Source organism: Alosa pseudoharengus, unplaced genomic scaffold (assembly GCF_046254945.1).
Source record: "Alosa pseudoharengus isolate Yale_2024_CS ecotype anadromous, Long Island Sound unplaced genomic scaffold, YU_APseudo_1.1 YU_APseudo_1.1_scf_4, whole genome shotgun sequence".
Taxonomy (NCBI): Eukaryota; Metazoa; Chordata; class Actinopteri; order Clupeiformes; family Clupeidae; genus Alosa; species Alosa pseudoharengus.
This window is the reverse complement of record NW_027468774.1, coordinates 14,687,623-14,714,851: the sequence shown is the minus strand read 5'-3', so window position 1 is coordinate 14,714,851 and position 27,229 is coordinate 14,687,623. Positions and strand designations below refer to the sequence as shown.

The window sequence follows — 27,229 nt, the reverse complement described above, 5'->3', positions numbered from 1 at the left end:
ACAGACCCTCCAAAACACACTAAATATACACTCTCTCAGTGACAGAAGTTTGGTAAGACAAATATGAAGAGGCCCTAGAGGAAATACTGTTAAAAACCCTGAGATGTATTTGAGAAGAAAGAAATGTCAAGGGACACTACTATGGTCATCATTGAAATAAATTCTCGCTGATGACACCTCTGGACAAATATTTCCACCAATTCCTTCCAAGATAAGCATCAATCATTGCATCGCAGATAAGCAACTGAGTGTAATACAATTATTTTTCAGATGTGTCACCATTTTCAATAGCAGTACTTACAAAACAAAAAGAAATGTAAGAGGGAAATTATATATATCAACACTAAATCACTTCACACTGGACCGTCTTCAAAGCTGGCAGAGACAAAAACAGTCTAAGTATGTTTTGCATTTGTAATCTTCTGACGAGTTGCTCTGTCAGGGAGGCCAGTCATTTTTCAGCCACGTCCATTGTTTCCTCTGTGGGGCTTGTGGCAGCTTGCAGGCATCCTGCCTCTGTTGGCTGCAGAGGTAACCGGATAGCCAGAGCAAGATCAGCCATCGATGAGATCACTGAAAACTCATCAGAGCATTTCCTCTCTCAGCAACAACACTGACCTGACACCACGACTCACAGAAGAGCAAGATTTCTGATGGATTCCTGTTACACAAAGATATTTCAGTGCAGTGCATGCAAATGCAACACTGAACAAATATATGGCATTTAATAAAAAGCAAAACTGATTCTGAAGGTTCTGTATGAAGTTGTAAGATAGGAGTATTTTCAAAAAATGAAATTGTATTTTTAATTATCTATTTATAAGAATATGAAATACATGACTGAATGAGTGAATTTGTTTGTGTCTCTAGGAGTGGGGGTCTGGGGAGTTCAAAAATGAAAGGCAAAGATAAATAAAAATGTAAAGCAAAGTAATAAAGATGTAGCAGACCGTTCCAGCCACATTCAACTTTCTGGCATTGGATCTGTTTAAAGTAAGCAGTAAGTGATAAGCAAAACTAATTAATGGGTATGACATAATAAATAGACCCAATTTCATATTCAGTTTCATCAACCGAATTTACAAAGCAACAGAAAATAATAGTCTGGCTTAATGCACAAATGAGAAAGTTAATGAAATTTGTTTGATAATATCTACGAAGTTATTTGCACACCAAAAAGAAAAAGCGCAGCCTCACTGGCCCAAATCTTTTCTGCAGCAACAAATAAATAAAATAGGAAACTGCATGGCTCTGACAACATTCTGTGTTGTGGTGTCATAGCTGTAGACCAAAATGTGTACCTATGTGGCCCATAGAATGTGGCACTGCCTCAGTCACTCCCCCTCAGTCACTCCCCACATCTGTAGCCGCCACCTGGGTTTGTAGCTGTCTCTGCCACCCAGCTTTGGCTACCGTGCTGTGGATCTCCGCCTCGTAATCCCTGGCCTTGGCCCTCAGCTTGGCGATGCTGCACGAGCGGACCTCATCTGGGCTGGGCCCCTCCTGCTCGCCCCGCTCCTGACTATTGGACCCCTGGATCCCAGCAGCGGGGGCCGGAGCCAAAATGGCTACCTGGGGAGGTTTGGGCCAAGAGCAGTTTCCTCCTCCCCTCTCTGGTTTCCTCTCCCAGTGGTTTGCGTTTGGGCCCTCTGAAGGGCTCCGGCTCAGGCTGGATCTGTCCATCTTTTGTCTGTCGGCGTCGCTGTCCCTCCTGCTGCACCGGTCCCCCGCGTGTCCCTGCAGTTTCATCTGCCGCCTCATCTTTGCTCTGCGATTTTGAAACCACACCTGGAGATGAAATGAAACAGTTTTTTGAGCATCATGCAAAAAGAGTGTAGCTAGGCATTACATGTAGGTCAATATCATGTGCCATTTTTAGACTTTAGTGTACTGTAGTGAACGAGTGGCCGTTTCCAACTCAGGGTTTGACAGGGTGTGGTACGGACTGCTTTAGTAGAGGCTTTTGCACACCTGCACCCTGGCCTCAATCAGGTCCAGCCGCAGTGCCAGGGCCTCCCTCATGAAGACGTCCGGGTAGTGAGTGCTCTCGAAGGCCTTCTCCAGCTCCTCCAGTTGCCAGCTGCTGTAGTTGGCGCGCGCCCGCCGCTGCTTCACTGGCCGTTGTTCATCTGGAAACCGGATCACAGCCACCAATTAGACCATCGCCAACGGCCAACGGCGGGCTAATGGCTCTAGATTGGATAATTACTGCAGTGTTCATTAAGCCCTCTTTAGCAAGGGGCTGGGGATAATTGATTGTTAGTTACGACCTGCTAGCCAATCCTTTGTAAACATTACACTCCCATTAAAAGACGTTCAACGAGAGTGGTGAACAATTATCAGAGCTATTTCACCATACAAACTATTCCGTCTTATTACTGTATTACTTAACATGTTGCCTGCATGAATGACACATTTTCCTTTACAGCAGATACCAATATGTTATGTACATGGGGTGGGATAGTGGGACAATAATGTCTGTATGTCTGTAAGACTTTCTGAATCTGTACTGTATACTGTAAATACTAATGTCTGTATTTTACTGCTCCATCTAACTGCCCACGGACTATGGGCAGAAACTAGCAATTTGCTACAACCTGGCACAAGACATCTAATAATGTTTTTTTTTGTGCACTGTCCCTGTCATTGTATAAAAGTTAGTACATGTACAGCAAAAGTGATCTGAGGGGAATGAATCCACATCAATCATTGCTACCTACTTGGAGATCTACTTGGAGATCTACTTGGAGATCCCCCCCCCCCCCGTCATGAACTGGAAAACTGAATCTCATGAAAAATATGAGTGACTCAATACCAATATTTATGACAAATTACCAGTCAGTGATCCACCAATTGCAAACAGTAACGCTAACCTCATCATTGGTAGTTAGCAAAAAGGGTACCCAAGTCATTTTGCCAGAGAGATGCGGCTACAGTAAGGTCAGTAGGTACTCACCCATGGTCTCAGCCAGGTGGCTCAGACCAGCGGCCTGGGAGGCCAGCAGCAGAGCCTGCTTGCAGGGCTCAGGCTGCAGGTAGCTGCGCAGGAGCTCGTAGCTGAAGAGGGGCCCTGGCAGCAGGATGGGAGGGGAGCCCAGGCGGCCGGGGAAGGCAGGGAAGAGGTGAGCAGCGGCCGCAGACGAGTGTAGAAGTGGAGGGCTGAGAGCTGTCATCAGCTGCCCCGGCCCAAACATGTCTCTGAGTGATGGGCTTGGCTCCTCAGAGGTGGCAAAATAAAAAAGAAATAAAATAAAAGTATAAAGAGTACACTAATATTGGTCTAAGTGGTGTAGGTTGCTTTGGTTATTATCAGGTTCATCTGATAAGAGATTGAAGTTTTGTGTGCAGCAGTATAGTCCTTCTTCCTCCTCAGTGTCAAGGGACAACCTCTGGCTCTGAGATGCAACCACTCAAGCAAAAATGAATCTGTTCAATTTGAACTGAGCAATGCAACAGCGATTACGGGTCCAACAGAGAGAAGTGAGTTGAAGTGGTGTTTTGAATAAAAGCAAGTCCCTTTGCCAAGGAAGCATTCTCACCTGTCCTCAGGTGTGGTTCTTATTCCCATCTGAGAGCCGCCTCCTTCTTCAATCACATGACTCACCTGCGACTACTGACCCCACCCCTCATGAAAAAACCCGTCCTATCAGAAGGAACGTGTTCACCACATGATTGATCATCATTACTTCTCATCAGTCTGTTAAAACAGTAATTCCGCTCACCTCCACCCAACACCTTATATGGCCGTGACCTCTGTATGCTAAAAGCATGTCTGTCTGTATGTAGCGCAGAGCACAGAAACAAGTTCAGACACTTTTTGCGATCCAATTCAATGTGATGGATCAGACACAGAGGTGAAAAAATAACACCGTGCCCGAGAGTTTCACGTTATGAGAGACACGTAGACAGCGCAGTGATGCTCACCCATCACTCAGCTGCCAGGGGCTTGCTGTGGTTTCCGTCATGCCTGTGCTCATGGGTGACAGCTGCTGAAGACACAGCAGGAAATTAAATGAAGGAAAATTAACAGGAGAGGCGGAAAATATTCCTTGATATCTTGATGATATAAACTACATACACAAGATCAGATCAAGAATAATACAGAATTTAAGTAAGTAAGTAAGTAAGTAAGTAAGTAAGTAAGTATATACTCTTTTGATCCTGTGAGGGAAATTTGGTCTTTGCATGTTATCCTGGTTGCAAGAATTTAAAGGTTACAAGACTTTGAAGATAAAAGTGTCGTCTGAATTACATAAACACAAACATGGAGAGGAGAACAACATTCCTTTATATTTATATATGACCAAGAACAGTACAGAAACGGGCAGCTCAGATTATGTGCAAGGCTTTTGCTGAAATCAGTAGAGCTGGGTGGTGGGGATGGTTGAGTGGAGGGGGATAAACAAACTCTGTTTACATGGTAAACACATCTCACTAATTGGCCTACACAATTGACATTAATTTACAGGCTCATTTGCTCAGTTAAAATGCTTCCGTGACATTTCTGAGCCTCAGTGATTCATTACAATGAGAGCCATGTTGATGGGCTTACCATACGGCATGTTTGGGACTCATCAATGCCGGCGTTTGTTCAAATACAGGAGTCCAAGGTGAAAAGCTAAACATCTGGAATGGGGAATATTGTAACTGGATGACGGAAAGTAAAATGGATTTTCCCACACTTAATTTGGCTCCGCCTCACTGTCTTATGGGAGCCAGTGTAGCGGGGAGTGGGGGGGATGAGATCACCTGTCCAAACAGACTGCATTGTTAAGCAGCAGGCTTGGGACACAGCGCTCCAAAATGGGTTGTGGGTCAGGGATCTTCAGCCTTTGAAAACAGATCACTTTCACAGCCCACAGACTGCTCTGCTAGAAGAAGAATGTCAGGCCCTTTTGTTCTGCGTCAAGCAGGTAAATGGAATGTGCTTAATTCCATTAGGACACTCCTCTCCCGTCTCCATTTAAGCCATTTAGCAGGGACTTTTTCAGAGAAAAGTAATATTTAGAATCATAAGCCCTGCAACTGCAATGAGGAGATCATGAACTTTTTACCTTAGGTCCAGACTGCCTTTTAGATTTGAAGGCAGGTTTCTGCAAAAATGTTCTGCACGCACATGGAATGTCATGATGAGGAGTAGGACGTGACTCATATTGACAGACAGCACAGGACACACACACACACACACACACACACACACACACACACACACACACACACACACACACACACACACACACACACACACACACACACACACACACACACACACACACACACACACACACACACACACACACACACACACTCGTCTCTTCCAGTCCCACAGTCTCGGGCCAGCTGTGGTGGTGGTGTTGATTGAGTCCCGATGAGTAGGGCATGAGAGAGAAACACAGGTGTCTCAATTAATCCTCTGGTACACATCACCCTTTAACAGCACGCCCCGGCGGGTGATCAGATCAGACAGCGCCGACCGAACGCCCATCCTGTCACCGGTGTCACCGCTAACCGCCAGGGATGGGGCGCTGTGGCACGTAGTGCCGGCTTTGATCAGCTCACAACAGCTGGCCAGCGCGGAGCGACCACAGCGTCGGCGGAGACGAGGTGAGGCAACACCACCCACTCTCCACACCTGCCCAAACACCACAACAAAACCCCACACAAGGAGACGCAGAGGCCCAACAGGAAAATCCATATTACTAAGACGGGGCGGCTTTCCAAAGATACTTGACCGTCATTAACACCATTTCCTTGATCTCCTTGATCTGCTGCCCAGAAGTGTGATGACACAGAGGAGACACTGCCACTATGACACTAATAATACACAAAATAAATACAGACAGAACAGAGAAGTGGAGCCTCTACTCAAGACCTCACAGGAGATGGATTTGGATTGTGTCCTTTTCTACAAACACATTTTCCACTAAAAAACCTTCACTCTTTCCAAACTGCGACATCACTGGGCTTTACTTTGTGTTAAGAGAAGAGTGGAGAAGATTAGAGGAGTTTGTTGACTGGAAGAGTAGACAGGCTAAACAAACACTGTGTGTGTGGTGGCGACTAAACCGCCATCTTCGTTTGTCCCTGGCCCTTGGGGTAGACACAGGGATTTTCCGGGATATGAGGTAGCAGAGCCTCGCTCCCTGCTGTGCTTGGTCTGCCAGTGCTTTACCCCTCCAAAGCCCACTTATCCAGTTAATCAGCAACTCAGTTTATCCACCAGAATAGGAACCCCATTTACAAATGAGTGGATAATTGAACGGCTTTGGGAGCGACAATGGCGATGGCTCACATGCGGTCCCCCTATTGATCTGTCAGGTACTTTCAGTGCCAGTGAGTCCTCCAAAAAAGCCATGCAGAGCTTAGCTAACAGCCAGAGTATCATCGGTGGACTTACAGATACGCCAGACAAGCAGAACATTCTCTTCGGATTAAACACCCACCAAGATTTCACCTCCCTTCTACTGTGGTGCCCAAATCTAAATAGGCTTGTTTCAACTGCTGTCATTCTCTTGAAATATAAAAAGGAATACAGACACATCCAGAGAGCAAAGAGATCTGTATTTATTTTCAATGGGACTCTAATCTCAATTGTGGAGTATAAAAAAGGATCGTATGAAAGAGAAAGCTAAGCATGGCGCAAAAAAATACAACAAAACCTACGGGGTAACATCAGTAAACAATGAACACATCCGTCTCCATTTGTTGTCCTGCTTCATTCAAGGCACCATTAACCAACTCAAATGAGCTTGGTGGCTGCTCTTTAGTTTAGCTTGAATTCTCTTGATTGATCCATTTCTTCGGCTGGATCATAATTTAGTCGAGCTAATTGCTTTCTGCTGCAGGCTGATTTATGATGCATTATCACTTTAGTGTTCTGCACCGACTTAAGCAGTGAAGCAGACGCTTTAGAGAGAAGAAGAAAAAGAAAAAGAGGAGGAGGAGGAGGAGGAGGAGGAGGAGGAGGAGTGGGGGGTTGGAGATAGGCCTAATCCTCCTCAGGAGCAAGACAGGGGGCCAACCTGTCTAACTGTCTGTCCTCTGTTACAAAACAAGGTCACGCTTCAAACTTCCATCCGGAAGACGTGTGAAAGGAAACAAATTAACCACAGACAAGTAGACATGGAACACTGTGAACTTCAACTGAGAAGGGTACAGAGGCTCTTTATATTGAATCGTGTTCTCATTTGAAACCAAGGATGGTGATGGGGGTGGGGGCTTTCTGCAAAACTATCGGATTTATTCTTGGATGTGTCAGCACAGAGCCCCTGGAATGACAGAGAGCGTGAACAACGCTAAACGTCATTAATACTCGTCCATTAGAGCGACCCTTCAGCTGATAAAGCATTTAGCTGAAGATAAGATGGATGATTATCCTGGCAAAGAGTCATGGGAAAGTCATCCACGCAGCTCTACTTTTGTCATCCAAAGTGAGATTTCACTCTCACGAGATCAAGGTTCAACTAAAAAATGTTAGTAGTAGCGTCCATGTTTTGCATACAACATAGATATGGATGGGAACCTCTACAGCCGGCAAACTGTTAACCCTCTGGTCCCTTTTAATGAACTTGTCAGCAATTTCCATTAGCTCTGAATACCTGTGTTCCCAGTACCAAGTTTTCCAGATGATTTAGAGCACAGAGGTCCACACTAAAAACAAAGACATACAAAGGGTAGTCTAAATCTCAGTGTCAGATACTCTGGTGTCTGGTAGGAATAGGGGCCACTGGTGGTAGGTATGATGTGATGTGTTGTGTTGTGTTATGTTGGGGTGGATCCTGCCCTTATCCTTCTTGGGCTTGGGTTCCCCCCACTCACTCTGGTAATTGTATCTCCTAGTCAGCAGCATGATTGGTTTAGTCCTGGATCACTGGCAATGGGCTAAACCTGAGAGCCCGGGCTGCTTTTCATGTCAAAACCTTCAAGAAGAGCGGACGCGATCCAAAAGCAATCACACTTTACACTTCAAAGCGCTAGGGGAGAAAGGGGGCGAAAACCGGTGCGCATTTTTTTCTTCCACGCTAGCCAAGCGCAACTCAAGCGTGGAGGCAGAGATGATCTAAGGAGAAGGCTGCTGTCGAGGGGAAGACAGAGGCAACAGGTGTGCGCAGGGCAGGTAGCAGCACATCACCGTCCCTCCTGAAGGGGAGTGAGACACGGGAGGGAAGCGCTCTTCGTCCCCTCTACCCTCTCAAGCACTTCCCCGAGATGTCTGGACACCGGTATGCATGAAGACGCACCAATGATGTCCCCAACTGCAAGGTATATAGAGTTAAAGTTAACTGATATTTAGCAGACGCTTTTATCCAATGCAACACGAACTCGCAAGGGAGGGGAATCGAACCCGAGACGAGCGGTTGTCAGTCGGTGACGTTAGCGCTGCTCCACCACGCCCGCATTATGAAGATGAAGGGACAGGGTTGACTTAAAAGTCTGAAGCACATGTTGAAGCTTAATAACAAGAGCATTGTGGTGTCCTTGTTGTTTTCAACTAGTCAAAGTAGGACTATCCTGTCCAGTCAAGATCTGAGATGTTCCACTCTGACACTGAGATGGCAGAACTACAGAGGCCTTTCGGGACAAACAGAGCGTTAAAACAAGATGAAAAACTCAGCGGTTACCATCTTGTCAGTGGCCCTTCAGAGTCCCTCAGTAACACCCAAGCGCCCTCTCAATCCACATCCACCCCATCCTACAGTCGTCACTCATCCCTGTTCTGCCCCAGTGACACTTAGCCAATGGACTCCTGGCGTCCAACCAAGAGCCAAGGGAGCTGAAGGTATTTGGAACAGGCCGATGAAACTACCCCCCCCCCCCCCGCCCCTCCCTCTAAAGTACCCTGTGTTACATGACACCTTTCAAGCACAATTAGCACTGATCAAGCTTTTCATCCAGTTACAAAAAAAGAGAAAAAAAAGATGGAAGACGATGAGAGTAATTACAGCATCTGCACAGCAATTAGCTCGTCACGCTAATTGCCACCAGAAGCTCTTTAGAGTCTGAACAAAAGGGGGTAAAAAAGCCCACAATGAAGTGAATTAGAAAACGCTGGGTGAGGTTTAGTAGCTCACACAAGGGGGTTTGCTTAAGCATAGAGTGCAAATCCGTGCAAACTTTCTATGATTTGAAAACAATGGAAACAAGATCAGTTTCAGAGTGGGGATGTTCGACTAACCAACTCATTTTTGAAAGCATTTGTGAAATTGAATTCTCAAAACAATAAAAGAACTGATGAAGGCAGGCTGAAAGCAGCTAATGTTAAAATAAAAGACCCAAAGTGAAGTTTAATGAAATTGTTTTAAAACTAGGGATGAATTGGGATAATTTGTGACTCCTACCATCAGTCTCTTCTTATCATGTCTGACATGTTCAAATGGACAAGATGTCTGCAGGGATGATATCTGTATCCTGCTATGAGGAAGCTCCTTTCATCGAAACGACGGAAACTGATGACGGAGTTGCTGTCAGAGAAAACAGTCGATTAGAAACCACCACCACCACCACCACCACCCACCAGTGCGGGCATGCCTGCCCACAACAACACATTCATCCCCCATTTCACACAGGGGTTCTCTGCACCAGGACCCCTCCGTAACCCAATACCTGTGAGGTGGATTCTCACTTCGGGAACCGCAACGCTACCTGCATCCAACCGTCAAACTTGGGGTGTTGGGTGTACGTGATTCAACAATTACAGACTTGGTTAATTTCCCCGGAGTTGGGAACGGGATTGGGAGGGAGGCCCTAAACCTGCATGGCAGCTCCACGCTTTGTGCTTTTTCTTTTGACTCCGTGAAGAGGCTGTTGCATGAAGTCAGTGACACCGCCAGGCGAAAACAACTCACTTTCATGGCAAATTGGCTTCCATCACAGCATTCATAGCATGGCTTAAATTAGTCAGAGAGGAAAGCAGGGGAAACAAAGAGAGCCAGTGATGGCGTAAGCCAGCCTCCAGAGTTGTATCCAAGCTCTGGACTGGAGTGGAGAGAGCCAAGGCACTGACCCAATGCCAGCAGCCCTGGGTCTGGACTAACAGGTCTATTACAAAAAGAAAACAATGTTTCTTATTAACAGTATCTTTAACTGATTCTAAAACACAAATATCTGTAAATATTATACTACTCTGAATACCAGACACTGCCGTGGCCTACTGGTTAGCGCTTCGGACTTGTAACCGGAGGGTTGCCGGTTCGAACCCCGACCGCACCTAACCCCCTCACTGCTCCCCGAGCGCCGCTGTTGTTGCAGGCAGCTCACTGCGCCGGGATTAGTGTGTGCTTCACCTCACCAAATTTCCCTCACGGGATCAAAACTATATAAGTATATATACTTATACTATATATACTCTTTTGATCCCGTGAGGGAAATTTGGTCTCTGCATTTATCCCAATCCGTGAATTAGTGAAACACACTCAGCACACAGTGAACACACAGTGAGGTGAAGCACACACTAATCCCAGCGCAGTGAACAACAGCGGCGCTCAGGGAGGAAAGAGGGGTTAGGTGCCTTGCTCAAGGGCACTTCAGCCGTGCCTACCGGTCGGGGTTCGAACCGGCAACCCTCTGGTTACAAGTCCGAAACGCTAACCAGTAGACCACGGCTGCTCCAAAAGATGGATGTGTTCCAAGGATGAGGTATTCAAATAAGAAAAACATTGACAACTTTGTCATTTATTAGTTTTTTTTTTCTTTAACAATCATTAATTCATGAATATTGGGACAGTATAACAGGAATACTGTCATGCAAGACATGAACGAGTACAAAATAAAAGTCATAGAAGTCATTTTCCTGGTCCAATTAGATGTTGTGCAATGATAAAAATGTCCTATCAAAACTTATCAAATACTCAGAAAAGACTAATGACACTTTGAGAAAGTACAACATAAAAATAGTTTGCAGTAATGCAGGAGGTGGGTATTCTATCAGAAATTAGAAAGGGTGGAATAAAACAAATCATGACACAGCTGCTAGGCAACTTGGCCACATTGTAGGGCTTTATGTGGTGGCTTCCATATGGAGGACCTTCATTGATTCAGAGATGATGGAGCTTGTATCAATCTGTCCATAGATCCCTACCAAAAAGGCTTTGTGAAGCAGTATATCAGCATGTTCTGTAATAACAGAGAACATAACACATTACAACAGAATAATAGTTTATGTACTTTAAACAGCAACAGTTAACCATTTGCTTTGGTGCATGTGTGTAAGTCCCCTACCTTGACAGAGAAGGACATATTCTGGTAAATTCCTGATAGCAGTCTGCACCACGTCAATGTTTCCACTCCCCATGCAGTACATGAAGGTAGGGAGAAACTCAGCAGCCAGACTGGAATTGAGAGAGAGAGAGAGAGGAAGGGAGCACACACCTGTGAGTTATGCACAGACTATACAGATGAGTGAGTGAGTCAAGACATTGCAGAATGTTGCAGTCTACTGAAGGACTTATCATTTCTAACCTTCCTTGTGTTCCTTTTGTAGAACAATATTAACTGGGTTCGGTTATGTGACAAGAATCCGAGGCACAAGAGAGTAGTAGAATTTAGACATTTAGTATTACCTGGCTATTCCATTAAAACACATCTAATATAGTCTACAGTCTAGTACAGATTCCTGTAGTTACAGTTGAAACTGATCCCCAAACTGAAGAGCTCTGAAGGAAAACTCCATTGAATACCCTGGCAGCACTCACTGGAAATAGTTTTTCGACTAAACTCAACTGGGTGCTTGAACTGCGAAGAAAAACACTTGATGGAAAAAGAGGACATCTCGGGCATTGCAGACTACTCTACCTGGGCGTGTTCTGGACGCAGCGCAGGGCCAAGCTGAAGGCCATGTTCCGACACAGCTCCTCAGGCGAGCTCATCAGTCTCTGGAGATCATTCTAGAAATATAGAGTGAAAAATTTATAAGTTAAAAAAACAAACACCTCCGCACATTCCAATACATTTTCACGTTTGCCTATGAAGTTGTAAGTAGAGATGACATGACCGGAAGGAGATTCTTACGGTGAAGTGCTGGATTATTTCTGGGCTCCTCTTTGATTTCTCCTCCACTTCTGTCAGAACCTCTAGTACATCTGCAGATCATGGTTGACATCAAACATGAGGTAGAGTTGGAACAAGGAAGGATTATGGTTAAGACAGATCGAGGGAGAGAGATAGAGAGAATCCAAGAATAGCAGGGTTTACATTCAGCTCATTCGTGCATTCCTGAAAATTTGGCTAAAGCAAATGTGCATCTGCGTGTCTTCCCATCTGCTGTGCTATGCCGATTAGAAATGGACATTCTATTACTCAAGGGAGGAGCTGTGATCAGCTATGGGATCTAAACGTCAGGGCAATTTATACAGAAAAAAAGTTGAATTGCAATAATTGTGAATTTATGTGAGTAAACTTGTTTCCATCAACCTGACAAATTCCATACATGTTATTCAAATCGAGTTAATCAACCCTCTCTTACAAATGGAATTTTTTTATTTACACTTCATTCACGATTAAAATTGTAACTGTTTCCAGACTTTGAATGGAAACCCAGCTACAGACAGAGCCTGAGAGAAACGACATGGCAGGCTGACCTGAGAACTAGAACTAGAGCCAGTGACTCCTACCTTCCACGGCCTCTCCCCTGGACATCCTCCTCAGGTACTTGGTCATGTCCGAGGCGGTCAGTGGCGTTGAGGCGGAGATGCTGACCAGAGGGAGGGACCCTGTTGAGTCCTCTGCTGGATTGAGTGGGGAAAACATAGTCAGTGTGGACTATGATGGTCTTAAATTAGTGGCCAAGTAGCCAATGGGGATTTCAAATTTACTGTAAACAAAGTTCTTCAAGTGGGAACCTCACCCACAACTAGTTCTATGCAGGCAAACTGAACTATGAAGCAGTGCGTAGTATATGATGTGCTATGCTAGGCATTGTGTTTGTGATGTGGTATTCTGCTGTGGTGTGTGTTGCTCTGGGCTGTGCATGGTGTGTATGGATAGAAGGTGTGTAGTACCGTCTCTGTCGTCCGCTGGACTCTCAGAGGAGCCACTCCTCACAGGCAGCGTCAGACCGGCCAGCAGACACTTCAGCTGGACCAGCTCTGGGTTTTCTAATGAAAGACCCCTGCAGGAAGGGTCATGAAAGAAAATAGGAGGGAGGGAGATAGAGAGAGAGAGAGAGAGAATAGAAAGATAAGAATGAAAAGAATCAAAGGAATTTATGGAAAAAGTAATATGTGATACAGTATGTGAATAAGAAGAGAATGTGGACCAAAAAAGGAAGAGGAAGAGAGAGAGAGAGAGAGAGAGAGAGAGAGAGAGAGAGAGAGAGAGAGAGAAAGAAAGAGAGAGAGAGAGAGAGAGAGAGAGAGAGAGAGAGAGAGAGAGAGAGAGAGAGAGAGAGAGAGAGAGAGAGAGAGAGAGAGAGAGAGAGAGAGAGAGAGAGAGAAACAGGATAACACTCATAAATATATTGTCCTCAGCAGAACTTTCCAGGAAACAAAGATGGAAACCTGTTTTAAATCACAGGACACACTCACACAATTAATATGTTGAAGGACAGGACATAGTCACACAGACTAGACCCATGACATCATGGGTCACATTCAAAGCAGAAAAAGCACAAGCAAAACCACTCACACTTTAACAAATAACTCAATACAACAGTTAGGACAAGGTGAAACTGTTTAGCCCTCCATCAACACCACAAAATATACTGTAGTGCACTCCAAGACTGGCTGCCTTGTCTCTGTCTCTCAAATCCCACTATTTTTGTATTTCTTCTACTTAGAACTGTGCGGTTTTAAAGAGGACTAAACTTAACACTGAGCTTGCCTCGCCACGAGACAGACGGAGGGCAAAGATGAACAGACACCGTCCCTCATGTTTAACATGATCTACTGTGAACAAAGGAAGAGAGGGATGAAGAGGAGAGATATATTTAATATTTAGGCGTGTCCAGCACTTACAGAAAAACAGCGTAAACAGGAAGAATAAGGAGCCGTTGAAATACACCATGGATTTCAATCGTTGTCTTCCCATGTGTTTCCTACTCCTTGTTACTGGTTTTCTTTAACAATAATAAGATATATAAATATTCTTAAAGGTTCAGTCAGTGATTCTAATCCCATATACTATTTGTCTAATTCAGCAATTGACTCCCTACAGTCCCTCTTGCTGTCTGTGTCTCTTAAAAAACCTTGGCTCAAGCCAGTCCTGCTGTAAATGGTAAAGTGTCTCAGCAGAGCCATTTACCAGTACTAATATATAACACAGTGCCTCGGGTGCACACAAGGGAAGGGTAATCAGATAGCACAATGTCAACAACCCTTTGCCAAAATTGCAGGGGGTACCTTTAATGTCAATTAATATTCTGAATATATAATTAGTTAACATGCTTACTGTAGAATACGGGAATGCTTCTGGAGATAAGTCACGGCGGCTGCAGCATCGTGGGTAATGTATTTCTGTATGAACTGCACAAACTTGCTGATGAAGGCCGTCGGTACGCGGGACGTCCTCCTGAAGTTCTAAGTGAGACAAATGCAGAAAGATTGTTTGGAAGGGATCTTCAACAATGAAAGATGTGAGGCTGGAACTTATTTTTAGGAACTTATTTTTGGCCTTCGTCTTTAATACACATTATGTAACACTGAAAAAATGACAGTGTGTAACAACGATTAAAATCAACATTCTGTCTTCATGTCTTTGTGATATGATTAAGATTGAAGGGGATTGTCATCTTGTTTGAGGTAGAGTGGTTTATGAGTTCTTTTTAATGTAAATTACATATTTTAACTTTGTTGATATGCAATATATAATTATGACTTTTTAATAAGCTTTCGATTGTGCTTTTTACTGTGTCAGATACAATTTCATGTATTTGTACACATTCAGTCACAATGACTGCTGTCTCAGGTTATTTTACAAAGACAAAACCCAACCTTAATAAGAAAAGTCATTGAAAAAACAAGCCCATCCTTAGCCTCCAAGACTCAAGTCTGATCTAGCAAATCTCAAGTCTAGCAAGAATGTGCTACAATGTGGGACGCATTATATCTTCCGTTTTATACTTGCTTTGTTATACCGCATTCCCATATTCCGATCCCAATCTCTCTCCCTTGCAAAAAGGACTTCAGGTCTATCCATTAAATCACCATCATACGAAACCTTATTATCATTACAATAACGGTCATCATCGTCATCATTATCATCATCATCATCATCACGGTCATCTCTGTGTTCTGTCTGGCTGGCCTCTGGCTGCTTTACCTGTAGGACCTTGATGATGGAGAGCAGGCAGTCCTGCAGTGCCCCCTGGTGGTGGCTGTGGAAGACCAGCGGCTGCAGCAGCTCCAGGATGGCCAGCGAGTCATTGAAGAACGTCAGGTGGTTCTGTTGCCGCAGCTCCCGCAGGTTCAGGTGTGCACGGCCCTGCATCAGAGCTGCGATCATGGGGAGGTGTCTGATTGGGAAAAGATACACAGTCACACACTGCTGGATTGCTGGAGGCATCACATTCACATTCGTTCACAGATTTTGCCCAGGATGTAAAACATGCATTTCATGTAGAGACTATTTAAATTAATGTCTCTAATGAAGCTGCATGGAGTAAATTCTTGTAAACAAATGTGACTTTATTATACTTTTATATAACTAATTATAACCCCCCCGCCCCCCCCAAAAAAAAGTCAAATACAAAGAAAAAACAACAATAGAACAAAACAGCTCATCTGCACAGGTCTGCAGAAGTGTAACTAGACCCAGGTGAAACCCTGGCCTCACCTGAGGAGCAGCACTGGGTGAGACACTGCCAGCCTCCGGCAGGCCAGGTTGGCATCTGAGGCCCGGCTCTCCGCAGACTTGGAGTCACCGGTGTCCCCCAGCAGAGAAATCAGACGATGCACCAGCACATCCAGCTAGGAGACAAAACAAACATCTTACATGTGCGCTCATCTGGACCTGGGCCTGGAGCTGGCTCAGACTTGAGTAAACGCCTGGTGTGTTAATCAGCAAAAGCCATCAACCAGGAGCTTCATTTAATTAAATTATCAGGCCTAGTGGACATCCTTGGCTCTGTCTTTTGTACATGAAATATTACATCACTCATCTGATGCAAAACTATGATAGCATCTGCAAACATTGTTAAAAAAAATCTCAGAGAAGCATCTGTACTTTGACCCGTAGAGAAGCAAACAGCTGCTGTTGTGTTGTGTTGTGTTGTGTTGTGCTGCGTGTTCTCTCCTACCTTGCAGGTGCTGCCATCTGCTGCCCCCTGGCTGCTCAGTGCGGCCTCGGGCAGCGCCACCCGCTGGATGACCTCCGGGAAGTACAGGTAGATCTGGAGCAGCAGATTCTGGCACCGCTTGCTCATCACACTGAAACACAGAGGCAAAACAATAAGCTAGCACACCATCACACACTGCACACGTATGCAATCATGCAAGTTTGTTTGTTTGTTTGTTTAGTTTAAGGCCATTTCAGCAACTAAGGCTATTTAGTGGCCAAAGCATTGTGTGTTAGTAAAGCTTAAATATGTTTTATAAAATGTATGCTAGTAAGATATTCTTAAGGTGGGAATCATGCAAGCAAACCTTAGCAGAGAACACGGGAGAAAGATGATTAGAGAACGATCAGACAGGATGCGGTTTTTGCAGTGAGGTGCGCCTTTTTTATGTCGTTTCGTAGTGGCAGTAAGCATTTTGCGCACTGCATATGCAAACAGAGCGACTTGCGTTTTTTGCGCTTGCTGCGCCTCGTGTTTTTATGGAGGCGCCCGAGTGCCTCCACTTGAAAAAAGTTCCACTCGAAGCGGAAAAGCACACGCGTCTTTATGAAAACATAGTGTACTTCGCTTTTTATAAGCGGCAAAGCGCATCCTGTCGTTACCTTACACAGAGAGCTCTATGAGAGACAAACAGTTTAGCCACTGTCTAATCATGAGAGAGGAAACCCAAGACGAGACAAAAGACAACCAAATGACCTCGAATGGACACAAAATAAGCAATGTGATGACAGGGGTGAAGCCTTCACACAGGGCAAATATGCTCCCAGAACAGACAAAAGACAAACACAGACATGAGAGAGGGGGGGGGGGGGGGGGGTTGGTGCATATAGAAACAAACATGGCTAAAACTTTCCACCTCAGACAAAAGCCTTTGTGTCGTTTACAACTGGGACATAAACCCACATAGGCAACACTTTGGAGCAGCTAAGAGTTGGAGCTGAACACGGCCTGCCTCCAGTGCCCGGCTTTGTGGGGCTAATTGTGTTCTGCGATGGCTAATCCAGCGTCAGACTCTCAAGAATGCGCAGCAGAGAGAAACGCCTCCGCACAGACAGACAATGTTTATGTCATGTTTATCCTAAAGGCGGCCGAAAAACATACTTTGTGCCACCGTCTTATCCGAGTGTAGTTTGTCTTACTCGTGTGTGTAAGAATGCATAAGGCAGCTTAGCTTGCCTTAGGTTACTGTAATTCTTCGGGTAATTTTGCCTGACCTTGGCCAAAGCCTCCTCATTAAAGTGCTATAATATCCAAAGGCATATTCATGAAAGAGGAGGGGTTTTTGCCGGCACAAAGTGTTGCCACCCTGATCTCTGACAGCTAAGCTAAGCTAGAAAACTGCAATTCACAACACAAGTAGGGAGAGAGAGAGAGAGAGGAAGGTAGAGAGAGAGAGAGAGAAAGAAAGTTAGAGAGAGAAAGAGAGAGAGAAAGGTAGAGAGAGCGAGAGAGAGAGAGAGAGAGAGAGAGAAAGAAAGAGAGAGTGTGTGGCTTCAGCATGTCCTAATCCTCTCAACTTCATTATCCTCCACTGAGCACTGCACGGCGATCACAGCCAAGACCACTTCTGCCCTTTTTTCCCTTTCACACCAGAACACCTCATTACCACTGCCCCTCTGCTCTGGCCTTTTGAGCCTGGCGGGAGAGGAGCGCTCCAACAGCAGGCAGAGAAATCTGGTGTCTATCAACAGTCTTCATCAGCAAGTTTGAGAAGCCATAGGAGAGCAGTGCACAAGTGCAGGTTGGAGGTCGCATGTGCAGGGTGGAAGTTGCATCTGCAGGCTGTAAGTACACATTTCTGTGCAGGTACGGAGCTGAACTCTCACAAGTGCCCAGCGGATGGGGGAAGGCCTTGACCATTCAATGTGGGTGTGAAATTAATGAATAAAGATGTTCACAAGCTGCCATATTTTCCATGACAAACCAGACCTACACACACACACACACACACACACACCTGTCCCCCCACTTCCTGGCACAGTTAATCAGGTACTCGGCCACTTTCTTCACGCTGTCTATGTCGCCGTGGCAACAGCTGTGGAGGAGCGGCAGCCGTGATTGGATGAGGGTGCAGGAGGCCTGGTCCAGGGCCGTCTTGGCGCTTGACGCGTCGCGGCTGTCCAGCTCGGACTCGGACAGGATCAGGTCCACCAGGCTGATGAGCTCCTCTGGTTTCAGGCGCAAGACAAACTTCTCTGTCCGCTTCTGAGAAGAGAGACACCACGACGACAGAGAGAGAGCGAGAGAGAGAGAGAGAGAGAGAGAGTAAAGTGATTAATTCAGTCTTAATTAAATCACCCTAAGAAGGCTGACACCTCCAAGAGAGTGGACACTGCTTGCACAAGTTCTCTGTTTTCAAGCTTTTACCATACCGGGGAGTTACCATTGGAGTCTGAAGAAGAAACTAATCAATTCACCTCAAGCCATTTTACAAGCTAGTGAGTGAGTGGATCAACTCGCATTTCAGTCCACATTTTCTGTGGAAACTGGAGCCTTTCTGAACAATACAGCACAGAGCATAGTGTTGTCCTACCTGTGGCGTCTTTTGGTCTCTGCCCTGCCAGATGCGAGGAATATGACCACAGGCCCACAGGAAGTCCAGAGCAGGGCTGGGGTCCAGCCTACGAGAGAAGAAGCACAGATTTGGATCAGAACCAACACAAGATCTCAGCCCATTCACATCTGCACACCTGAGACAGAACCTGTGACCCATAAGCCCCTAGCAGTTACTGCCGCCCCTAGTGCAGACAGGCAGAGCCAGCTTAGCTGGCAGCACACACCAGTCTGGTGTTGCCATCCCATCATGTGCATGGCAGTTACCGTGGTCTGGAAAGCCTCCACGGACATTTGCTTGGGCCGGGACTTGGGAGTGTCGCTTACAGGCTTAGAGCAGAATCACATTGCCACGGATTGGATCAGCGCTGCCGTGACATCTGAGCTCTTTAGGCTGGCAGCACCAGGCTTCACCTCGCAGCCTGGCCAGTCTGGTGGACCGCTACGTTTTCATGCTTTCCTCTCACTAAAGGCCTTCAACACACATGCATGCCCATGTCCAATTTTCATCGGTCACACAACGTATAGAACAGATCTCCAGCCATCACCAATACTGCTTTCAAATCACCTCAACACTTCAGGTACTGTGACAATCTACCTGACTAGTAAAGCAATCTTATGGTCTTGAATTTTCTGAGGTGGCTTTTTCATACCTTGTAGTGCAAACTGAGCTTGCGAGAGTGCTCAAGAGAGTCAAGCTGTTCACATTATGAATGCAGAGGGTCAGGTCACTGGTTCTACTCACACAGTGTCTCACACAAATACACACACACACACACACACACACACACACACACACACACACACACACACACACACACACACACACGTACAAGGAGTGACAGCATGTTAAACTTGATAAACTGCTTCAGTAACTAGATGACTGAGGTGGTAGATGTGAGTGTAATATGAGGCGGATGAGCTGGCTGACTTTGAGAGAGTGTGTGTGTGTGTGTGTGTATATATTTGTGTGAGACACTGTGTGAGTAGAACCAGTGACCTGACCCTCTGCATTCATAATGTGAACAGCTTGACTCTCTCTTGAGCACTCTCGCAAGCTCAGTTTGCACTACAAGGTATGAAAAAGCCACCTCAGAAAATTCAAGACCATAAGATTGCTTTACTAGTCAGGTAGATTTTCACAGTACCTGAAGGTGATTTGAAAGCAGTATTGGTGATGGCTGGAGTGTGTGTGCGTGCAGGTGATGGCCTCACCTCTGGTCTCTGTGCTTGTTGAGTAGGGCACTGATACACCTGTGCAAGGTGCTCCAGTTGGACTGGTGGGTGAGCAGGGCCAGCAGGTAGGGCCTGTAGGAGGGGGCAAGACTCACCTGAGAGCCTTTAGTCTGGGGAGGGAAGGCAGAGGTGAGTATATAGTCATTATTATGAATTACACTACATATATACTGCACTAAACACACACACACACACACACACACACAAACACACAACCATTTACATTGTATTTACAGTTTTTCATTTAGCAGACACTTACATATGTTTACATTGTCCCCAGAGCAACTTGGGGTTAAGTGCTCAAGGGCACAACGGTGGACACCGGGAATTGAACCCTCAACTTTCAGGTTAGCCCAGCTCCTTAACCACTACACTACATTACCACACACATTGTTATGATATTTTCCCAAAAAAAGTAAAACTTACTGGTCAAAGGTGCACAAGACGCTGACTGAAATGTGGATATCATTACATACAAACTAAGGGCGTCACGATTTCGATTTTATATCGAAATCGATCGAAATTACATCTCAATCTCGAACTTCGAACTTAAAAGTAGAATCGACGATGCAGCCACACCCCCAATGTCACGTCCAGCATGTATGCCAAGATGCACAAACACACACGCACGTGCTGAACTGCAGTCAACACTCCTCTAATTTTAGGCTGCAGCCAGTTAAAATATAGCCTACACATCAATCTACCGAAATCAAAGCCTCTCTTGCTACTTTGAAATCACCGGTGTGGAAGTATTCATTCATTCACGTCAATTAAAACTAACTTAGCCTACTCAACTTAGCAAGTTAAAAGGTGATCTAGTTACAGTCCAAAGTTACTTTAAGGCTTAAAATGCACATTGATAAGTACATATTCCATGAACACTAACCTTGGGTCTCTTTGGAGTGTGCTGAAACAATCAAATTATCATTCTGTGTTGTTTCATTTCACTATGTTCACGTCTCTGTTTTAGCCTAATGTTAGTTCTGTTTACATTAATATATATTAGTTATATTTAAAAAAAGATCGAAAATCGAATCGAATCGTGACTTTAAAATCGAAAATTACATCGAATCGAGGATTTGGAGAATCGTGACACCCCTAATACAAACGCACACACGCCTGCACACATAGCACGGCTGGCATAATAATCACCTTATTTAATGCAAACAGGAGTTTCTGCTGAAGCTCTGGACATGTAGAGATGACCTCCGGGTCCAACCTCGCCAGCCAGTCCACCAGCAGGCCCGCACTGGCCCCAGATCTGCTCAGCTCTGGACTGTGTGGGAGGAACAGCTTGTCAAATACACACCACCACAGCAGAAAGGCATGTCAGGAAGAATGTCCCCAAGTTAAAATAAAGTATGTTTTTTTTTCCCTCCACCCACACATTGCTACAATTAATCTATATTGGTCTCTACCCTGGTTCAAGATCTGCACTAAAAACAAATCTAGTCTGGTTTGTACCTACTTTGACATGAGCACAGCAGGTTAGGCTTATGAAATGGAACACACCACTATAAACTAAGGCCAACTGTAATTGAGTGCAAACTGTGATGAAGCGGGTCTACAACAGCAGAGACTCTATTTTAACTTGATGCCATATGGTGGCAAAACTACCTTGTTAAACTGCGGCCGAAGCCCTTGTGTTGTAAAGGCAGAAATTACGCAAAAAACAATACTATTAACGCCGACCAAGCAAAACAACAAAGCTTTATTTAGGGTTTGCTCTTCACCAAGAAGCGCTGACGGGCAGCTTTGGGTCTGAGCCTGCTCTCTGAGAGGCCTGCTTACATTTTGGCGTCAGTCTCCATCTTGACCCCCTGCTCGTCCATCTCCTGGAGCAGCAGCGAGATCACCATGGCGACGGGGCCCGCCATTCCGACGGCCATGAGCCGGGACAGCAGCTCCTCCAAGTACGGAGACCTGATCTCCACCAGGCCCTTCAACACTAAACACACACACACACACACACACACACACACACACACACACACACACACACAATGTCACATGACCAAAAGAACTCTTGTGAAACACCCGCTTGTCAGAACTCCAACACAAGGAAAAACAGCAAAACATCCTCAGCCAGAGTCAGACTGAAGCCAATCCCGCAGTGGAAAAATGTGTGCCGCCATAATTGCATTCTGGGTATAAACGTTTCGGGGAACCGCAGAATCTCCAGTGTGGGGGACCATCTTTCATCAGGCACTGGGCCGAGCTTCCAGCTCTTGTACCGGACCCAAGGAGGCCAAAGGTGGCTGTTGGTGTTTTGAGAAAGGCCCGCTGTGCGGCAAGTGAGCTGTTTATTTTTTTGTTTGGCTCTTAGGGCTCAGAGAGAGAGAGAGAGAGAGAGAGAGAGAGAGAGAGAGAGGAGAGAGAGAGAGACAGAAAAAGAGCGAGATAAACACATGGTTGAGAGAGCGATGGGTGACTGAGAAGAGAGTGGTCTGGAGAGGTCCCGTAAAACAGCAGGGAGTTCTGGACTCCCACTGGGGAAGCTCAGTGTGTCTGCTCACTCCTGTTCAATCACTCAGGGCTCTCAGAGTAGGTGTGAGGAGGAGGAGGAGGAGGAGGAGGAGGAGAGGAAGGTTTCACCTTCAGCAGAGACAGGAGCAAAGAGTGGTCAAGAGCAAAGAAGGAAAAAGGGAGACAGACGGAGTAGAGGGAGAGACTGACCAACAGGGAAGCAGTGATGGACGACACACAGAAGCCACTTGGCCAGGCGCCTACCTTTCCCTATGAGCTCGGGCTCAGCGTTGCACCTCTCCACTGCCCGGAGGCTGGCCATGAGGCCCTTGATGGCCACCTCCGAGTCCCGGCGCAGGGACAGGACCTCCGCCAGGTGCAGGAAACCTGCGCGCACTGCAGTCCACACACGGCACAGAGCAAACACCATCAGCAGACCACAGACACTATAACACCATCAGCACACCACAGACACTACAACACCATCAGCACACCACAGACACTATAACACCATCAGCACACCACAGACACTACAACACCATCAGCACACCACAGACACTACACAACACCATGATAGCAATGAAAGTGTTACACATCCCCAACGGGACAATTAGATCAAATTCCACCATTGTTACAATCAGAGAATGTCCTCATGTAAAAGCAGCACCCATGACTTCTCTTCGGCTATTTTTACTAGTATAACTTTACAAAGTAGATCACATAAATGACATGTAACCAAAACCCTCTTGCAGGTCTTTGGTCTTTCTGGTCTTTCTCCTTTTTTAGTCTTTTTGAAAACTGTGTACTGGCTGTAGAGATCTTACCGTCTGCGATGTGGTGCTTATGGGAGTACTGAGCAGCCAATGACTTCAGGAGCGTCTGCAGAGGTCCCGCCTCCACAGCGGGGTTATCCAACCAGCGGAGCATCTGAACCACCGCATTGAAGAAGAGAGAGGAGAAGGCCACGTCCTGAGACACCAAGCGCTGCAGAGAGAGAGAGAGAGAGAGAGAAAGAAAAAGAAAAAAGTGCATTACAAAGAGCATGTGCAAGTGCAAGAAGGATAAAAGGAAGAGGGAGAAAGATGGAGAGAGGGAGAGAGAGATGGAGAGAGGTGGAGTGAGAGAGGGAGAGAGAGAGAGAGAGAGAGGGGTGATCGAGTGAGAGATGGAGAGAGGTGAGAGAGAGAGAGATGGAGAGAGGAGTGAGAGAGATGGAGAGAGATGGAGTGAGAGAGAGAGAGAGAGAGGTGAAGAGTGAGAGAGAGAGGTGAGGGAGAGAGAGATGGAGAGAGATGGAGTGAGAGAGAGAGGGAGGGAGGGAGAGAGAGATGAGAAGAGAGGGGGTGAGAGGTGATAGTGTAGATTCAAAGAAGTCTGAACGCAACCAGTTGAAGAGCCAGTGGTGTGTGTTGGTTGAAAAAGGTGAGCGCGCACATGACTGGCCCGGGACTCTACCTGGTAGAGGTGCAGCTGCCGCAGCAGCGGGCAGGAGAGGTTGTGGCTGCGCTGCATGGCCATGACCAGGGCGCCGGCGTGGGCCGAGTTGAGCAGCGCTGCCAGGGCCTGGAGCAGACGCACGGCCGTGCCGGTGCCACCCTGCGATGGGCCGCGGCCCTTCCTGGCGCGCACCAGCTCCTGGGCCAGAGCCTGCTGCAGCGCCAGAGACAGCGGCCGCGCCGGCGGCTGGGGCCAGCGAGGGTCCACCTTCAGAGGGAAGAGCTGGGGAGGGCAGCGGACAGCTTTAGAGTCCAATCACAAGCCTGCCAGCCATCTAGACTCTGGAGCCACTGGAGACTGTGCTCCATATGAATGCAGATGTGCAGAAAAAGTGCTTATGGAATGCAATGCAAAATATCATCCAGCATACACATGAAATACACATAATATAGTTCAAACATGGAGACTGGAGAGAATGAAAACAGTAGTAGTAATAACAAAAAATAACAATAGTACATTGTCATTATTGACTTTAGATGTGCTAAATATCAATGACACTATGCTTTAAGCTTAAGGTTGGGTGATGCTGTCTGAGTGTGTAATGATGATGGCAATGACGATGGTGCAGGTTACCTGAAGCAGAATGGCAGTGAGGTCATCCTCTGGCCCGATGACTGGCAGCTGAGTGGTTGTTCTCATTTTCACCGACCCGTGAGGCATCTCCACGGTAACCTTAGCCTTGCTCACCTCTGCAGCATCTACAGACAGAAAGAAAACAGAGACACCCATGTTTTAAAGGAGACGTGCGGACATTATATCATAACAAACCACTTCACCTTAAGCAGTGGAATACTGAAGTGGCACAACTTGTAACCTTATGTCTTTATAAGGAAGTTAAAGCATATTGTTTTGTTTGTTGCCCTATGTCAAGTAAATAGCTTGTTGTATCCAATGATTTGCAAAGAAAACCTATTTTGGTGTGGCATGCTAATTTCAGATGGGCTAGCTGTGCAGGGGCTCTTACCAGTGCGGGGTGGGAGTGAGGCGCTCAGCAGGGAGTGGAAAGTGTGCCCCCCAGTGGCTCCACGCTCATGCTGCACCTCAACCAGATGGGCCATGTAGTCTGATCGCATCACAGAGAGAGAGAGAGAGAGAGAGAGAGAGAAGAGAGAGACAGAGAGAGAGACAGAGACAGAGAGAGAGAGGAGAGAGAGGAGAGAGAGAGAGAGAGAGAGAGAGAGAGAGAGAGAGAGAGAGAGAGGAGAGAAGAGAGAGAAGAGAGAGAAGAGAGAGAGAGAGAGAGAGAGAGAGAGAGAGAGAGAGAGAAGGGAAAACACAGAAGAGGAAAACAGAGAAGTAATTAACATGCAAGAAGACCACAGGGCAGACCACTGCGGCTCCTGCCCAGCTGGAAGGCCACAGCAGGACGCACAGGCATCAGAAAAACAAAATCCACGAGCAGAGAGCTGCTAAGCCTCCGTCCGACTCACAAACCCTGAAATAGGGCCGACTTCAAAGATGGGCTTTACACTGGTATGCACATGGACATCCAAAACACATTAAGAAGACCTTTCTTTTTAACTGGCAGACACCAATATGAATCATGTAGGCCAACAACATGATGTTTTTTTTCTCCTTTTCTAAGTATTTTCATTATATTTTACATTCTGGTGCATCAGAGAACCAGTTGTGGAGAGAGAGAGAGCGCTAGTCAGAAGGGGCATTGGCCAGTGTCTCACTCTTGTCCATGATGTTCTGCTCTAGAGCCTGGGGGTCGTGGGACACCGTCTGGTCCAAGTACTGCAGCAGCTTGCTCATGCTGGACACGGGGATGCCAAAGGACTGGACAAACAGCAGCAGTTGCTGGGGCTCCAGATCCTGCAGAGCTGAACACATGACACAGAAACAGGCCCCGTCACACACCACACACACATGGAACTACATGACGCAGAAACAGGCCCCGTTACACACCACACACACATGGAACTACATGACGCAGAAACAGGCCCCGTTACACACCACACACACAGTACACACACACACACACACACACACACACACACACACATGGGACTACATAACGCAGAAACAGGCCCCGTTACACACCACACACACAGTACACACACACACACACGGGACTACATAACGCAGAAACAGGCCATATTGCACACCACACACATGGAACTACATGACACAGAAACAGACCCCATTACACACCACACACACAGTACATACACACATTAAACTACATAACGCAGAAACAGGTCACGTTACACACCACACTGCCCCATGTGTCATTTAGAAAACATGCGTGAGATGCATTATGTTTTACTACTGTGTATTTTCTGCTCAGATTCATACCTGCATCAACCAATCGGGAGACCTCTGAGCGGATCATCCTCAGCTTTAACCAATCAGGCAACAGGAGGGCTTCCTCTGAGGTGTCCACCAGGAAGGCGGTGGGGAGAGGCTTCTTATCAGGAAACCAGATGTCCAGGAAGTTGTAGAAATCACTTTCCCCTACGGACAAACAAATCGGACAAACAAAACAGTCAGGTCTGTCCGTCCATAATGCCCATGGACATAACTGAACTGATGACACAGGTGTCACCTAAGTGGAAATTCCTCTGCACCTTTGGGTGGTCCCAGGGTCAGCAGGATGACCATGGCATGCACCACCAGAATGTGCATGGTAGCAGTCTCCCCAGTGGTCCAGCGCAGAAACACTTGATCCTGAGATTCCGACTATGACGAGTCAAGGAACATAATAAAAGGGAGAAACCAAAAGGACTTTGAAATGTAAACATTGAAGCCAGGTATTGTTTTTGTTTTTTTTTCAATTTTTAAACAACTAAAATATGGGGAACTGTGGCCTACTAGCTTCGGGCTTGTAACCGAAGGGTTGCCGGTTCAATCCCCGACCTAGTAGACAAATGTGGGCAGGGGAAGTGGTTGAGCACTGCTCTCCCATGCCCACATCCACGGCTGAAGTGCCCTTGAGCAAGGCAAGGTAGCAGGCAGCTCACTGCTCTGGGTTAGTGTGTGCTTCACCTCACTGTGTGTACACTGTGTGCTGGGTTTGTTTAACTAATTCACGGATTGGGATAAATGCAGAGACCAAATTTCCCTCACAGGATCAAAAGAGTATATATACTTATACTTATACATGTCTTTAATGGACAGTTTATTGGCTGTTGTCAGTAGAGTACTTTAAAAGATGGCATCAAGCTCATACGTACATTAGCCCAAGAGAGCCCATATACTGCTGTG

At 46.2% G+C, this 27,229-nt stretch overlaps 2 protein-coding genes across 5 annotated transcripts in view; both read right to left on the bottom strand.

The window, feature by feature from the left end:
- On the bottom strand, nucleotides 1-3,529 carry LOC143102989 (uncharacterized). The gene is made up of 3 exons (XM_076266771.1): nucleotides 2,957-3,529; nucleotides 1,972-2,129; nucleotides 1-1,788 (listed from the first exon to the last, which is right to left on the bottom strand). The coding sequence occupies exons 1-3, from the start codon at nucleotides 3,192-3,194 to the stop codon at nucleotides 1,345-1,347; spliced, it is 840 nt and encodes a 279-aa protein (XP_076122886.1). The 5' UTR covers nucleotides 3,195-3,529; the 3' UTR covers nucleotides 1-1,344.
- Nucleotides 3,530-10,644: 7,115 nt separating this feature from the next.
- The window catches only part of ints1 (integrator complex subunit 1), a 30,208-nt gene continuing 13,623 nt past the window's right edge, over nucleotides 10,645-27,229 (bottom strand). For 3 of the 4 annotated variants that reach the window (XM_076264934.1, XM_076264936.1, XM_076264935.1), the window contains exons 26-48: nucleotides 26,593-26,704; nucleotides 26,321-26,479; nucleotides 25,699-25,845; nucleotides 24,984-25,082; nucleotides 24,593-24,717; nucleotides 23,978-24,241; nucleotides 23,347-23,506; nucleotides 22,787-22,918; nucleotides 21,848-22,004; nucleotides 21,209-21,332; nucleotides 20,036-20,166; nucleotides 18,801-18,888; nucleotides 18,225-18,472; nucleotides 16,229-16,358; nucleotides 15,766-15,899; nucleotides 15,253-15,445; nucleotides 14,383-14,510; nucleotides 12,996-13,105; nucleotides 12,609-12,722; nucleotides 12,007-12,077; nucleotides 11,791-11,882; nucleotides 11,218-11,327; nucleotides 10,645-11,112 (exon numbers count right to left, since the gene is read on the bottom strand). In XM_076264934.1, the coding sequence (XP_076121049.1) occupies nucleotides 10,997-11,112; nucleotides 11,218-11,327; nucleotides 11,791-11,882; nucleotides 12,007-12,077; nucleotides 12,609-12,722; nucleotides 12,996-13,105; nucleotides 14,383-14,510; nucleotides 15,253-15,445; nucleotides 15,766-15,899; nucleotides 16,229-16,358; nucleotides 18,225-18,472; nucleotides 18,801-18,888; nucleotides 20,036-20,166; nucleotides 21,209-21,332; nucleotides 21,848-22,004; nucleotides 22,787-22,918; nucleotides 23,347-23,506; nucleotides 23,978-24,241; nucleotides 24,593-24,717; nucleotides 24,984-25,082; nucleotides 25,699-25,845; nucleotides 26,321-26,479; nucleotides 26,593-26,704 (3,144 nt within the window). In that variant the 3' untranslated portion in view covers nucleotides 10,645-10,996. The remainder of the gene's footprint in view (nucleotides 11,113-11,217; nucleotides 11,328-11,790; nucleotides 11,883-12,006; nucleotides 12,078-12,608; nucleotides 12,723-12,995; nucleotides 13,106-14,382; nucleotides 14,511-15,252; nucleotides 15,446-15,765; nucleotides 15,900-16,228; nucleotides 16,359-18,224; nucleotides 18,473-18,800; nucleotides 18,889-20,035; nucleotides 20,167-21,208; nucleotides 21,333-21,847; nucleotides 22,005-22,786; nucleotides 22,919-23,346; nucleotides 23,507-23,977; nucleotides 24,242-24,592; nucleotides 24,718-24,983; nucleotides 25,083-25,698; nucleotides 25,846-26,320; nucleotides 26,480-26,592; nucleotides 26,705-27,229) is intronic. The other variant, XM_076264937.1, reaches the window with a different exon arrangement.

Coding starts and splice junctions, on each gene's coding strand:
- LOC143102989 (XM_076266771.1), bottom strand. CDS start 3,194: ATGTTTGGGCCGGGGCAGCTGATGACAGCTCTCAGCCCTCCACTTCTA. Junction 2,130..2,956: donor CCACCTGGCTGAGACCATGG/GTGAGTACCTAC, acceptor TCCGGTTTCCAG/ATGAACAACGGCCAGTGAAG. Junction 1,789..1,971: donor TGATTGAGGCCAGGGTGCAG/GTGTGCAAAAGC, acceptor TTTCATCTCCAG/GTGTGGTTTCAAAATCGCAG.